This window comes from Montipora foliosa, chromosome 4 (assembly GCF_036669935.1).
Source record: "Montipora foliosa isolate CH-2021 chromosome 4, ASM3666993v2, whole genome shotgun sequence".
NCBI lineage: Eukaryota > Metazoa > Cnidaria > Anthozoa > Scleractinia > Acroporidae > Montipora > Montipora foliosa.
The window spans coordinates 42,863,022-42,879,233 of record NC_090872.1 but is presented as its reverse complement, the minus strand read 5'-3'; the positions used below and the strand labels follow the sequence as shown (position 1 = coordinate 42,879,233).

At 38.1% G+C, this 16,212-nt stretch overlaps 1 protein-coding gene across 1 annotated transcript in view; it reads right to left on the bottom strand.

The window, feature by feature from the left end:
- The window catches only part of LOC138001363 (plexin-A4-like), a 101,405-nt gene extending 87,613 nt beyond the window's left edge, over positions 1 to 13,792 (bottom strand). Inside the window, exons 1-2 of the mRNA XM_068848008.1 lie at positions 13,727 to 13,792; positions 10,456 to 11,583 (exon numbers count right to left, since the gene is read on the bottom strand). Coding sequence (XP_068704109.1) covers positions 10,456 to 11,568 — 1,113 coding nt within the window. The 5' untranslated portion in view covers positions 11,569 to 11,583; positions 13,727 to 13,792. The remainder of the gene's footprint in view (positions 1 to 10,455; positions 11,584 to 13,726) is intronic.
- Between the last annotated feature and the right edge of the window lie 2,420 nt (positions 13,793 to 16,212).

Here is a 16,212-nt window from a genome sequence, read left to right as displayed (position 1 = left end):
TCTGCAGCAAATGATATGGGTTATCATTAACATCAATATACATGTATCAATAATATGGTTCTACTTTCCTGACTATTACCATACACTACCTAAACTATAACTTGCAATACAATTTTCAAAGGAAAGATATGTCTGGGATGATCTGACATACAGCAATACTTAGGGTGTGTTCCTTTGCGATGATCCAAAAAAGGATCACTGATCCAAGATCACTTGAATCACGGTGCATCAAAGGAACCGATAAATCCACTCTGGGAAAGAAATTTTGATGCACCATGATCCAAAAGGTCTTGGATTAATGATCTTTTTCGGATCATCTCAAAGAAATGCACCCTTAAACTTCACAATTTATGCAAATAAAGTCTGTGTGTATTAAAATTATCACTTGTCTGTCATCGCAAATGGAAACAAATTTGTTTCTGAAGTTTATGATGAATTACACAGTACCACTCTAAACTATGAGTGCATTTGCACATGGTACAATACCTCGTCTTTGCCGACAGTGTTTACCGCGAAATCACCTAGGCTGGACGAGAACTGTAACCGAGGCAAAGACAAAAGCAACTGAATGCCACAGCCGATTTAATTGCGTTGTTGTGCCACAAGGAAACAATGGTTGCAAAGCATTGTTATCACACCAAGCTCCCCAACATAAAGAATGAATATGCAAATGTTTTTCACAGCACCAACACAACAAAACGCACATCTCACTTCACCGTGACAGAGAATACCTTTGCTTACTTACTTAGGCCCATCGCTCCAGGTGGAGCATAGGCCATCAACATCCCCTCGCCAGTGAACTCGAACTTGGGCTTTTCATTCGGCTTCTTTCTAGTTGTATCCTATCAGCTTCAGTTCCGCATCAGTCCCGTGGCTAACTGTTTCCGGGGCGTCCCCTGTCCCACTTCCTCTTTCCTTGGGGATTCCACCTCAGAGCTTGCCAGGTGATGTTGTTTGGTGCTTTCCACAAAGTGTGACCAATCCAGCCCCATTTCCTCCTCAAGATCTGTTCGCTTAGCAGTTGTTGTTCCCCACACTGCCAAAGCTCCTCATTGCGAATTTTCTCAGTCCAGTGGTCCTGCTTTGCATCTGTTCATGGTTATGTGAAAGAAAGGGCCAGATCATCGAACAAGTCTAAGTCCACCAGTTGTGACCAAATGGTCCACTGAATTCCATTCATTGCTCCCTTGGTGGTGGTCCTCAATATCCAGTCCATAACAAGAAGAAACATGAAAGGTGATAGCAGGCATCCTTGTCGAACACCAGTCATGACATTGAAGCAATCTGAAGGCTGGCCCCTGTGCACCACTCTGCATGTCATTCCCTCATAAGATTGCTGAATGATTGTAATAATCTTTTCGGGGATACCATAGTGCTTCAGAAGTTTCCACAGTGTGTCTGTCCACACGGTCAAAGGCCTTTTCATAGTCAATAAAGTTGATGTAGAGAGATGAGTCCCATTCCAACGATTGCTCCACAATAATGCGAAGTGTGGCAATTTGAAAGCTCTCCTTGATTTTGAGTTGATAGAATGAGGTAGCATTATCAATAATTTTGAGGCAAGAAACATCACAATTATCGTGACAATTTTTAGAAAAACTAAGATGCTTGAAAATATGATAATTTTTATCCCGGAAAAGGTGCTCATTTACACGTGTGTAGAAATGCCTGTTGGTTTCACCAATGTAGCGAGCACCACAGCCCGCACAAGTAAATTTGTATACAACAAGTGATTTGAGAAAATCCGGATTGAAATCCTTCGCACTAAAAATGTTGCACAAGAGAGAAAATTACTTTAACATTTAAATCCTTGCAATACTTGTTGATAATAGATGAAATTTTCTTTCTGGTATAAGATGAATAGAAACCGATGTAAGGTAGTTTGTAAAAATAGCAGTTGGATACATCATGTTTAGGGGCTTCTTTTGTAGTAACATTTCTAAGATAACCTTGAACGGACTTGTCAATTAGCCAACTGGGAAACATACATGTATTACGTTTCAAAATAGTAGTTAGAGTATTGATATCGTTTTGAAAACCCTGAGTAGTGTTGTTAATTTTATACGCCCTGTCGATGAGAGTTTTAAGTAACCCTAATTTGTACTGAAAGGGAGTAAAAGTGAAATAATTAATTTTGTAAGTAGACCAGTGTAAGTCTTTTTTTGAAAAACAGAAGTGATACAAGAACATTCATTGTTACTTGATCTCTGCTTGGATAATAATACATCTAAAAAAGGCAATTTGCCATCTGTTTGTTTCCATTGTAAACTTAATGTTGGGATGGCATTTGTTAAGGTATTGAAAAAACATATCTGCATCATGAGAATTTTGAAAACAACAAATACATGTACACGTAATGTCATCTACGCATCTGCGATAATATAATACTTGGGAACCGGTGTATTTTTCCAACCAAAGACTTTCATAATGACCCATGAAGAAATTGGCTAATACAGGGGCTAAAGGTGAACCCATTGCCACTCCATCTATTTGATCGTAAAGCAACCATTGAATAAAAATGAGTGTGGCTAGTAGCAAAATGGAAGAGTTGTTTAAGATGAACTTTACTTAGTTTTAGGTCAGGATTCATGTTACCATCAATTATGGCGTTGACAGCTAAATCAATCGTCTCAGATAAAGGGATATTTGTAAAAAGGCTAGTGACATCATAGGAAACTAGAAACTTGTCGCTGAAATCAAACTGTTGAATCTCTTGGACAAAAGAGAACGTATCTGTTGTACAAAACTCTGAAGATATGTGAGGTTTGAGCAAAGAACAAAGATACTTAGCTAAGTTGTAACTGTAAGTGCCTACAGATGACACAATGGGTCTGAAAGGAGGTGTGATAGTTTTGGGATCTTTGACTTTATGCAATTTAGGTAGACCATACTTATAACCTAGCTGGTTGGGAACCAGTAGGATAAATTTCACGATAGATGTTACAATCTAAGAAGCCGTTTTTCTTAAGTTTACGTAAAAACTGCTGTAACTGACCTTCCCTGCATAGAGTGAGATCAGATTCCAATTTTTTAAATTTACAATTGTCACTCAACTCAAGAACTACGACTCCGTTCCCCTTATCTGGTCTCAGGATGATGATGTCCTTGTTATGTTTCAGTCTTTTCAGTATTTTATGTTTCTTTAAGTCATTCATTGAAGGCTTAAAAGAGTTGACATAACGGGTGGCTAGATGCTGTATCTCATTCCGGACTTCATTGGCTTTGGTCTTATCCGAAAGATGCCTCTTGAGGTCATCATGGAGAAGTTCAAATGTCGTGAATACTTGACTCTTGCTTACATGCAGAGGTTTTATGGCAAATGTAAGACCAAATTTCAAAATATCAAGTTCTTCGTCACACAGCTTATAAGACGAGATATTGACAACTGTGTCATTGTGAGTGAAAGGAACAAAAGTGTTTTTAGTGAGGGCTTTTAACTTCTTGTCATGCGTCTTGATGAACTGAGAGACCTTGCGTTCGACCTTTCTTTTTGTGACTTTCTTGAGGATGAGTAAGTCAATGCTACTCAGAACTCCTTCGAGCTTTTGCCATTGTCTGTCCAAATCCTTGTCAAGGTTCCTTTTCTCTTTAGCTCTCTTCTGGATAGAGGTTCTTAAAAGCCGTTTTCGAATATTCACTGCATCAAAATTGCTTACTTTGGGCAAGTCAAAGGTGATGAATTTCGGGTACACACCAAATGCTTGGCAGTTTTTGAGAAACCGAACATCAAGTTAACCTTTTCTCGACTGAGTCGTTAGCTTTTCAAGCTTTCGAAGATTAGAAATAACCAACGATCCATTGTACTTTCGTGCTAGGTCGTGAATAACTTTTCCAAGTGCTAGGTGAATAACTTTTCCATCTTAGTTTTTCTAAAAATTGTCACAATGATTGTGATGTTTCTTGCTTCAAAATTATTGATAATGGTACTTCTTTCTATCCACTCAAAATCAAGGAGAGCTTCCATATTGAGCAGTTGAAACCCGAACTCAACAAATAAGTTGATCATGTCAGTTTAGCATTACACTTTTAAACTTTTACCGTTATGTCAGTTGTGTTCTCTATAATATTGTTGGTTCGTTTAAATTTTACCTACTTGTAACGAACATTTAATCCAGAAAGAATCATTGTATTGATAGTTATATACATATATACAAATTATCTCGTAAAAATTTTAATGTTACACTCACTATGGCTGAAGATGATGTTTGAAACATCGAAACATGTTCGGAAAATTCAAAAGTGTGGTTGTATTTTTTAAAATATTAGTAACACTTGTGCTATCCAGCTTTCCCCTTCCAACCAATGCTGTGAAGATATCTGGCACATGTTATCACTTCGAAAATATACCATTTGTTAAAGCAATCCAGCTTGTTTTTGCCGACTCATCCCTCGAAACGATGTCCACCATTTTTCCTTTCCATTCCTCCCACAGCCAGGGAAAACCCCCCATTACCCATTATTAAACGTTTGCAACATGGCATCCACGTGTGGAAAACGACAGAAAGGTCTTTCGGAATTTGCTTTTGAACCAAAGCGCCAGAAAAGCAGTGGTGAGTGAAAATCAATGAAATAGCATAACCTACATGTACTTTCTTTTTGCTGTGTATTAAATTAATTTGGCAGCCACTGGCATGCGACAGCGATCAATATGAACATAAAGTTAAGACTTGAACTCGCTATAGCCCATGCAGTGTCTTCTGAATCCTGAGTGTTGAGCACTTGTATTTTCCCTGTTGTAGTTAAAGCTTAGTACTATTTCAAAGTAGTTCCTAGTATTAAATTTGTTGAAGAAAAGTAGCATAGAAAAAGAAAACTAGACCCTCCGTGAGGGTACACTGGGTTGCTTGTGGTACATGCACCGTTCCAGACAATTTTTTTCAAGTTGAGGGGTCATTAAGACCATTTAAGGGGTCACCCAGAAGTCATACCAGCAGAGGCCCTTTGGCTCACAGGTCCTCACACGTTCGTACGACGAAACAGATCCTTTTCTGAGGTTAAAAACCTGGCTGCCGGCCTATTACTTAATCATTTGTCAGAAAGAAGACACTCCTGTCCTCTTTAGAAAAAATAAAGACACATTGCTTACGTGTGGTAGTGACGTAACACAGCGATTTATTCCATATCAAATGTCAACTGAGCTGTGTGTTGCCTTCCTGGAGATTCAAGTTGTCCTTGCATAATATGTAGTTCTAACAGTGCACGATATTGTTTTGGTATTGTCTATCATAATTAATGGTTGCTATTGTCAGGCAAATGTACAGTACTGTGCAAAAGTAATGAGAACTTTGACGAATTTCGATGAAATTTGACGAAGTTGTGCAATATTTCGAAGGAGGCGAGTTTTCGGCGAAATTTCGATGAAAGGTCAAAGCAACTATAGTTCCGATATTATTGCAATTTCGTGCAGATGCGCGAAATTTCGCATGGCATTTCGTTCGAAATTTCGTCTGGGGAAGCGAGATTTCGGCAACATTTCGTGCCGGGGAGTGAAATTTCGTGTGACATTTCATTTGGCGGAGCAAAATTGCGTGCAACATTTCATTTGGCGGGGCAAAATTAGTCGCTAAGGTTTTGGACTTCACAGTTTCATGACATGATTTTTCTATCGGCATTTGGCAAACTGTATGCACTTAGGCTAGTTTCGGTACGGCTCACTTTTGTCACTTTTGCTGTTACCAATAATTTTTTTACAAGCAAGCAAAACACACTTATCTTTAAAAGCAAATCATAAATTTATTCCAAGACACGGTCACAGGAAAGTGTTCTAAATTGCTGTTTGGTTTAAATTTGTGATAAACATGCAGAATCGTCTAAATTTTAAAGTATTTCAGACAGTTGTTCTATTTAAGGACGGTGCCTACTAATTAAAGATATTTTTGCCCCGGTGTGTGATTATGCAGGAAATGTAGATCTTAACAACAGTTGTTGAAATCCAAAAAGAAAACTGGGGGTAACCACGCATTTTTCAAAGATAATTCATGAATAATATTTGTAAAAAGCTTTAAAATACAAAGCAATGTATGGCGTTCTTTCTCAAATTGAAACCTAATTATCTCTCAAAAATGCATGGTTACCCCCAATTTTCTTTTTGAATACCAAGAGTACTTACTAAGATCTACTTTTTCCGGATAGTTTTAAACCGCGCAAAAATATCCCTGTATTAGTAAGCATCGGCAATAGGAAATCCGAGTATCTGGAGATGCGCAGAACATATGCGCAATAACAATAGTAGGCACCGTTCTTAAGTGGATCTTTTAAATAAATTAAACTCACCAGCTTCGCATTTGTATTTCGGAAACCTTGATCTTGTGAGGACGGTTAAACCTAACCCAAAATGTGCATAACCAAACAATCCATATGCCAGAAAAAAAGCATGTACATAATTCCCGCCAAAGCGTTTTTATGCAGTGTAGTTGAGCATCAGCAATGTCGAATCACAAGTTTCCTTCACATGAAATGCCAGTGATAACAACAAACCACACAACTTCCGATAGCCAATGCAAACTTATTTCCGGCTGTCAGCAACTAAAGGGTGAGGACTACAAAGACTGAAGACTGTTTTAGTTCTACGGTACACAATTTTTTGCTACTACAAATAGCCTTCATTAATTTATTAAAATTCGAGCAAACCGATAGAACGGAGAACAAAACTTACCACTTTGCCTTTGAAGGGGTGATATTTTGACTTGTTTATAATTCTGCACTTAGCACAAAAGCAAGGTTTTTCGTTGGTTACAGTTGCTAAGGCCTCTTCGATTGCTCGCTTGATCGAAGCAGACGTCAAGGATGCTCGACTTGCTTATTATGATCTTGCAATTAAAGACATGTACCACTCGGCTGAAGATTTGATTTCAAATTAGCATATGTTTTTCTAATTATAATAACAATTGGAACTGGTACTTATTCATGCACATAAAAACTACTTTCATGTGAGATTATTATTCTTTCATGAGCAATCATGCCAAAAGTGACGACTTATACTCGAAAGCAAATTCAATTTCTTCTTGGACAAGGTCTTCATCCTGTAGCGATATTCAAGGAATTGAAGACTAAAAGGTTATCAGCAAGTTATCCAAGTGTTGCTAGAATTGTTGGAAAGATGATGCTTACTGGATCTACAGAGAATCTTGCGAGATCAGGACGGCCAAGGAAGTTGAATGAAGCAGCAAAGGCCTTTATCGAGTCACAGATTCTTTTCATCTGAGGACAGAGAGAGCCTGGGTTTGATGCGTGGTTTTTTACAGATGGACGAAGGTTTTTATTAATCTTTTACAGTGCATTTGGAGGATTTAGCAAAAGAAGGGCATTTCAACAAGTTTTGAATGTGCCAAGGAATTACGCAAAACTACTCTTGGTTCCTTTGCCCAGGCCAGGGCATTAATTAAGCTTGTCACGAACATACACATGGGAATTTGGGTCACCAGGATCAGTGGCTGATTGGATACGGTATGTTATTTTTATTATTGCGTGTAATATTTATGTTTTCGCGGGAAATGAAAATTAATTGACAAAGTAACAAAGATCTACAGTAGCAACTCAATGTAGGACCGAGTTCTTCAGTATATTTTCTCTTGTATTGGAACGCTTTGTCCAAAAATCACTCCCAGTGTAGCAGTTTTGCGGAATTTCACCGCTGTTTCGTTCCAGTGAGCACGAATTTTCACTGATATTCGCGTCCTCCATTTTTGCGAAATTTCGCTGATATTTCGTTCCCTTCGACCGACTTTTCGAAGCCCTGAGCGAAATTTCGTTCTATCTTATGAAATTTCGCCGACTTCCATGAAATTGCGCATGTCCAATGTGCAAAATTTCCAGCGAATCTTCCATGAATTTTCGACAAATTTCGATGAGAACAAAGCACAAATTTCGTCAAAATTCGCTCTCGTTTCTTTTGCACAGTACTGTACGTCGATCCCTCAACTTCACGACAGGAAGTTAAATTTCTCTTTACTGAGGATTTCCTGAATGACCCAGAGGCAGATGGTGCTACAGCAGATGTGCTCCTAAAAGTTCTGACAAAACAACTCGATGGCAGTAAACTTCAGCTACAGAACATGATGAGTATATCAACTGATGGGGCTTCTGTCATGACAGGAAAGAGGAATGGGTTAGCCGCAAAGCTCAGATCTCTAAACAACAAGATGCTTTCATTCCACTGCGTTTGCCATACATGTAGGCTGGCACTGTAGTGCATTGATGCAAATGATGAAGCAAGTTATATTTCGGTGGTGGAAACCATTCTCCGACAATTGTGGAAATTCTTCGAAAATTCACCGAAGAAGAGCTCAAAGTACTTGAAGATTCAACTGGCACACAAATCTATCACACAAATCACAGGTTCAGCGAAGGAGAAGGTGCTAAGAAAAGTGCGAAAATCATGCAGAACCAGATGGTTATCCCTAGATCGCTCAGTTGAGGGAATCTATCTTGACTTTGTGCCCCTCATGCAGACACTACAGCATTTTTCTGAGGCAGATGCCGTTGCTGCAGGCTTGTTATCAAAGATGAGAACCCCCAAATTTATTGGAGCCATTTATGTTCTAAATCAAGTTCTCCTTGTTCTTACTACCCTTAGCAAGACTTTCCAGAAGGGAACTATCAATTTTGCACGAATTACACCTGCCATAAAGGCAACTCAGAGTGCTTTAGATAGAATTGTGGAAGCCCAAACTGTGATTACAGATGCAAGCAGACCTTGCAAAAGATGGTAGGCTCTTCCTGTGTGGTGGAAATCCAACTCCTTACCAGTACAGGGAAGTAACTTGCTCATCAAGTATGTCCAGTCCCTAAAGCAGAACATCGACAACAGGTTCCAAGCGGCATTGCCTGTCGTTTCAAGCTTCTCTGTTTTCGATCCATTGGTTGTGCCACCCTCAGAGGATGCTAGCTTTAGAGGTTAGGGATCAAGTGAAGTTGAAATTCTGGGAGCTCATTACTATGCAGCACAAACTGATAAGGAGAAGCTTCAGGCTGAGTGGAACAACTTCAAATTTGAGCTGGTAGAGTGGAAGTCTAAAGATGAGTTAGAGGCAGCAACGATAACGACAACTCCCACTGAATGGGTGCTGCACCGCCTCGTTACTATGAAGGAAACATACTCCCAAGTCTATCCCATGCTCTACAGAATTGCTGAAGTGTGCACAACAATGCCAGTTTCAAATGATTGGCCGCAGGGAGGAGTGCTCAAGCACATTTAAAAGGGTGAGGACAAGACTACGAAGCCGAATGAAAAATGACCTTCTTGAAGCGTTAATGCATGTGTCCATCAACAGACCTGCTGTTTCCTCCAAGGAAGAAAGCCAGATCATTGACAGAGCAGTCAAACGATGGACTCAGGTCCCACAAAGGAAGTTACCGAAAGTGCAAAGTTCCACTCCTATGCATGTTACAGATGTAACAACTTCTGATGCACAGGTAAACTAAAAATTCCTTAACTTGCAAGAAGTTTTTCTTACTAGCATAGAAGAAATGACTTGCTACAACTGGCATCAAGCTACATGTACATGTACATTGTAACTGTCGAAGGTTTTTACTTGGAACTGAATTCATTTGTTAATTAATGGGCATTTTTCTTTTTTTTTTTTTCTACGGGTACAAACTGGTGACCAGGAAGATGTTGTAGTCTGTCAGCAATTCTGATGATGAGGCAGAGGATACCACTTCAATCAGCAAAGAACCAACAGCAAAGGCTGCAGTATCAGAAGATGTTCTTAAAAGTCTTGCCGTAATTTATGCCAAGATGATGACTCCAATGTTGACAGTGACTCCAACGATGCATCTGACTATGACTAATGAGAGGCATATTCTTCCAGATAAAACAGGAATTTAAGAGTGTTGTTGATTCAGGAAGAATCTTCTGAAATGTAAAATAACTGGAGGGCTGGGGGCATAACCGTTCTATAGACAGTCGCATGAGATACATTTTCTTTGACAATTAGGTATTTAGGAATAAGACTCTCAGACTGGAATGCTGTTGGAATATAGTAACTTGATTTGAAAATTAAAAAAGAAATGATCATATGAAATAACTAATTAAACTGAATAATTTAAGTTTGTTTATTGGCATTAGCAAATTATTGATCTAGATTGATTAGAACATTATTTTTATGAAAAGAGTACTATTACTACATGTATAACTGATTTAATAAATAAAATTGATGACTTAGACTATAACAATACTTCATTGGCTCAAGGGTGGCATGAGACATGTCAAAAGACAGTTTGAATCACTGAAAACCCAGGAGCTCCTGGGGACTTTGCACCCTGCACCCTCACCGGGGGCCTCCATGGCCCCCACACCCCCGGCGAGAGGAGCAGGTAACAAAGTTACCTGCTATTTTTTTGTTTTTTACCTCCTGTGCACATACGTAGCAAGAACCCTGCATGAAGAAAAAATTGATACTAATAATCATTATTTTAACAAAACACTCGTAGACATGGGTAAAGTGTGCTTACCTCTTTTTCACATTTTTCGTCCCCACCAAGTGTCCAAGGCAGTCCTAAGGTCAATCCTTGATATGTGCCATTAACACATTTCTGTTGTTCTGATGCCATTGCCTCATTAAGTTCTTTAACTGGATACAAACATATAGCCGAGGTTTGAGCAGTGCCCTCAGAAAATGTCACTATGAGCACATCGTCAGATGCTTGAAGTCTGGAGGACTTAGAATACAAATCACCACGTTTTGTTAGATACCCTGACTTTGCTCTGTTATATTTCTTTCCACTTAAATGGCATTCCACTGGCAGCTCGATATATGTCTTATAATGAATATCTTGCTGGCAAATACGAATGATGAATGTTTTCAAAACGTCTTGTCCAAGGTTAAATGATTCAGTTGTTTCTTGCACTGTCACAAAGTAGTTGAAGTCACCAGATGAGAATCCATAGATAAATTTTACCAGGTAATGAAGATTACCGTTTTTAAACACTAGAGAACTTGATCCTTCAATATTATTGATTTCAGAGACTTTGAAGATATCATTACCATCAATGTTCCGAGTGGAAACAGAGTGTCCTTCTAATAATCTCAATTTTTGACCATCGTATCTTTGATCCCATGATGTTCCAACATACAGAGCACGCTTCTGCTTAGCTGGCTCATCCCATGGAGTTATTAACACTACGGCAGGCTGAGGAGCATTTGAGACAACAAACTCCTTGCTCCTTGATTCATTTAATAATGTATCAACATTTCTCATCTGGCATACACCATGCTTGACGCTTCCACATGTCAAGAGCAAACGTTTTGTGCTGTTATGATGATGTAATAGTAATGCCTTGTTATTGTTGGTCACATTACGGCCTTCACAGTCACCCTCACCTGGACAATCAATATAATCTAACATTGGTCCAGTTGGGAGTCTTTTGATTTCCTCTAGATGTGGTGATAATTTCAGCAGAATATTGTCCCCTCCAATAAAAATGTCATTAGTGATGTTGTCAATATCCATATTTACAAGGTCACCACCAAGTTTTAATTCAGGATACTGGCAATATATTGTACAGGGCAATGATGAAAAAAATACAACAACAATATTCCATACACACATTGTAGTGGTGTCCATGATTTACGAAATTGCCTATAAAAAAAATGAAAATAGCAGTTAACAAGTACTAACATCCAGAAAAATTGGCCTTCGTTTCTACTATAAATTAGTACAGGAGCATACATGTACATGTACATGTTCATGTACACGTACCTGTATGTGTACCATAATCACTGTACAAGAAATAAAACAGTCTTGCCATTTTGTACCTTAAAATTACAGAAAGAGAGTAACTTTGCTTATTTGTAATGCATTTGCATTACAAGTGAAACATCCACAACTGATCCCTGTCTTCTTAATCTCAGCTTAACCAAATAAGAGAGATGATGTCATCAGTCACGCAATGAAGCCAAACTCATCTCTTCCTTATTGCACGAACATGCCTACATATACATCAACTGATATATCTGTTAATTAAATTTTAAAAGGCTGCCCAGATATTAATGGATATCAAATTTAACTAAGCTACAGACCTGGGACCAACAAGATACATAGATGTATAACATCTCTTGCAGTTCAAATAAGAGGGTAACTTAAACACGAAGACGCACTATAAAAGGGGTCGCTGCATGCACCGCTTTCGTTCAAGTTCATTCAAGCACAACTGATTAATTATCCACGATGATGATCAACTAAGAGCAACACAGCTTCTAGCGCAGGAAAAAAGGACTGGGGATTAAAACAAGAACAACGGGTAACATTTTATGACATATTACAGACAAACTGCCATAAGGGGCTTTTTATAGCACAAATTATCACAGAGCTCGGTTGCACCATTTGCATGTGCCCAAGGCACCATGCCTTTTATAGTGTGTCTTTATGTTTAAACTTGCATGATAACTCACAATCCTATCATGATTACAAAGTTTCTTCCTATTTCAGAAGAGATTTCACTGAGTATATTCCCATCATTTCTTAATCTCTGTTTGTGTACTTTCATTCTCTTCAGGCTTACATTCATCACCTAGCTTTGTGGACTGAATTTACTGACATTAATATTCTTAACTTTATTTCAAAATAGCCAATCAAGGAAAGGTTTTAGTTACTGTTTCTTTAGGAAACATTTTCTCTACGGCTGCTAACAATAATGTACAATGAACCTTTCAATACAAAACCTTATTCTGAAAACAATAATTTGTTGAGAAAAGGGTCATGAAAATAATTACAGGTAACTAAAATTATTTTTAAATACACCAGATGTATCAAAGATACACACCGTATAAAAGTCTACCAGTCCAATCTAGCAAAGCAACACAATATTTTGCTTTAACTCTTTTCCTATAACCATGCATTGGAGGTCACCCAATTAATCTTGAAAACAGACAAAATGCTGACAACAATGTGACAGCCCACCTATAAAAGTTTTGTGTGAACAAAATACACTGTACTAAGAATCAACAAAGCTACAGACCAACACACCTTTTCCACCAAATGAGATTCCAAATTTTGCCTTAATTTTGCAAGACCCTTTCACTTTCAGTTTCAGCTTCAGCTTTCAAAATATATTTGTTAACAACTTACATTTTCTACATTTTTGCCTGCAGTTTATGATAAATTATCTTTTACAATGGCCAGCTTACTACTGCAATGTTAAAACAATAATTATCATACAGATGTTATTTTGTCTTAGGATTTGGCATTCAATATTTTGGCTACACTAGGAGGCCAAATCATACTGTATTGTCAAGTTCACATAAGTAAAAATGTTTCCGTTGTTCATGTATTTACAAGAAATCGCGCCCATGAATCCTCACATATTAACGCTCAATCAATCACTCAGGCGGGCATTCAGTACGAATGAACTAAGGTTTTAACGGATGACCATTTACTGCTCCAAATTTATTTGGTCCATATCAGATAATCTCAAAACAGTTAGCTAATTTTTAAAGCCTTGTGCATAGTAACATACTCTCCGGTACACACAGAAGACTTAAGGTTAACAAAAAAATCTGTAAGCAAAGCAGGAGTTAAAGATTGTTCACTTGTCAAAAATCTCAGCATCTTCAGCACAAGATCGAAAATGCTGAATATGCGGATAGATTATTGAAGTAAAGATGTATGGCGTGAGTTTTAGTCAAGGGCAATTTACCGGCAAAAAATGGGCTTTCTCCACGAGAAGAATAAATTATTTAACGAGGAGATTAAGATAAATACTGTAGATATCCTAGATTCTTACCAACAAACGCCACAGAGCTACAATAGTAGTACTTCAAAGATGGAGTGACAGACTGGGCGAAGCCTCTGAAGGCTAAAAATACTTCATGTAAACTCATTTGAGTAGTCCCAGAGGAAGTGCGTCAAGCATCCACCCATTGCAGAACAAGTGACGTCCCAATGGGTTTTCCTAAAATGTTGAATCCGGAATCCGGATCCAATATAAGTACATGAACCAAAGTTGCTTGGCTTAAACTAATTTGCGAAACGAAATGATACAGAAACAATCCTAAACATTCATTAAAGCTAATCTTAGGCCTAATTAGGCCTACACAAACCGTTTCTAGCATTAGGCCTAAGAACTTTTGTTTAGGACTGAGGTTATCTTTAATGAATGTTTAGGATTTTTCTGTATTTCGTTTCGTTTCGCAAATTAATGTAAGCCTTTGGTTGATGTTCTTATATCGGATACCGGATTTTTCATTCCGGATTTCTTATTCCGGATTCCAGATTCTAGATTTTAGGCAAACCCCGTCCTAGACATCCTTTGGGAATTCAGGTTTCTTTTAAGACCAAAACCGGATATCATTTGTGGGCTTAGTTATCAGAAGATGGATATGTTGTGGTTTAATTTTGCTCTCGGTTGAATTTTTTTTTAAACCAGCTCATTTTTTTCTGACCAGTTTGTTTTTTTCAAACCAGGAATATAATTTTAAACCAGATTATTTATTAACTGTCTGAAAAGGGATTTTTATCTTTTGGGGTGTGGTTTAAAAATAGGGGCATGGTCTTTTGGGGGGGGGGGGGGGTATGAAAACAAAACATCACAGGTAAATTGATCTTTTCCACCTCCCTTTCACCTTTCCCTTCCTTTCCGATTATACTCACTTCAATTTCCATTCATGTGTACGTTAACCATACCCCAAGTACTACTACTGCCACCCCCTGTCTACAAATCCTACTTACAATTTTTCATTTCCAGCAAGTCTTACCTTTCTGCCAGAGTTCGAACCACTGCCCTTGATGTATAGTCCGATTACTATCCCAGAGCTTTCTTTCTCCACTGAGCCACCGTGATTTGGTTAGAAATCCCATCCATAATTGTTGATACGAATAATTGTTATTGCGTCCCACTCTTCCCTCGGATAACATTCGTAGTCATTTGCATACCAACGTGTTTCTGTTGTCTTTGTCCTCACTGCCTCACTATCAAGCTGAATATTTGATATTTCGACAATGGCTTATTTGTCCTGAAATCCCAGGAGTCGTGTCAGAATATTCTTAAAAAGTGAACAGTGCTTACTTTTCATTACAATCTCCTACGAACTATGGCTTCAAACTGTGACAATTCCACTACAAATTGTTTAGACAAAATGGAATTTCTTTCTGCGCTGGACAGCCTTAAAGAACAGCAAAAGACAAGCAAATCTGAAATTACTCCATGAGCGATGAAATCGAGAACATCATGACAAAATCAGAGGTACAGACCATCAAGCGCAAAAAGTGGACGGTGAATTCGAACAACCAAATCATTACTTGTGACAACAAGGTGGGTTTTTCTAAGAGTCAGCTTCATGAAGATCTCTTGTTTGCACACAACAGAGTTTCACATAGAGGGCGTCAGAAGACAGAATACTGGGTGAAACAGAACTTTGCTGAAGTTAGCCAAAGGGTTATTAACCTCGTTGTGAGCTTATGTCGACTGCATGCAGAACACAAACCAATTACCAGTAGAATCAAAGAGGTAACCAATCCATTACAAGCACCGTCATTCTTGTCAATGCTGGAGATTGACTTGATGGACTTTCGGTATTTCTTTATTTATTACAATTTAATGGCATATTTACAACAACAACAACAAAAAAAATAGTAATAAAAGAGAAAAAAAAAAGGTCATAAGGATAATTTGTAAAAGAGTTGCGTGACCCCATATAAAAACAAATCACCTCATAAATATTACAAAAATTACAATAAAATCAATAAAAAAAATGTAATAATATTTACAATTTTGTTACAAATGTAATAACACTAGCCTTAAACTTGTCAACATTGCATGCCGAACGGACCTCAAGAGGCAAACTGTTCCATTCATCCACAAGCCTATAAAAGTAAATGTAATTTACCGTGCACATGTCGAAATCCGCACAAGTGGGTGATTAATCTCATCGATCATCATACAAAAGTTCGTCAATTCACATCCCCTACATGCAAAATCAGCAGATGAAGTTCTCGATGCTGTAAAGAATTACTGCTTTTCCTATGGATACCAGAGAAAAATTCTTATAGACAATGGAGGTGAATTTTGCAATGCAAAACTTAAATTATTTTGCGACGAAAATCAAATCAAGCTGTCCCATGGAGCGGCAAGAACTCCAACCACACAAGGTCTGGTGGAAAGAAGCAACAAAACATGGAAAGAAAATATGAGGTCAATAATTATGGAGTCAAGTAACAAGAACATTGAAAGATGGTGCGAGTACACAATGCAGGCTTCATATACTATGAACA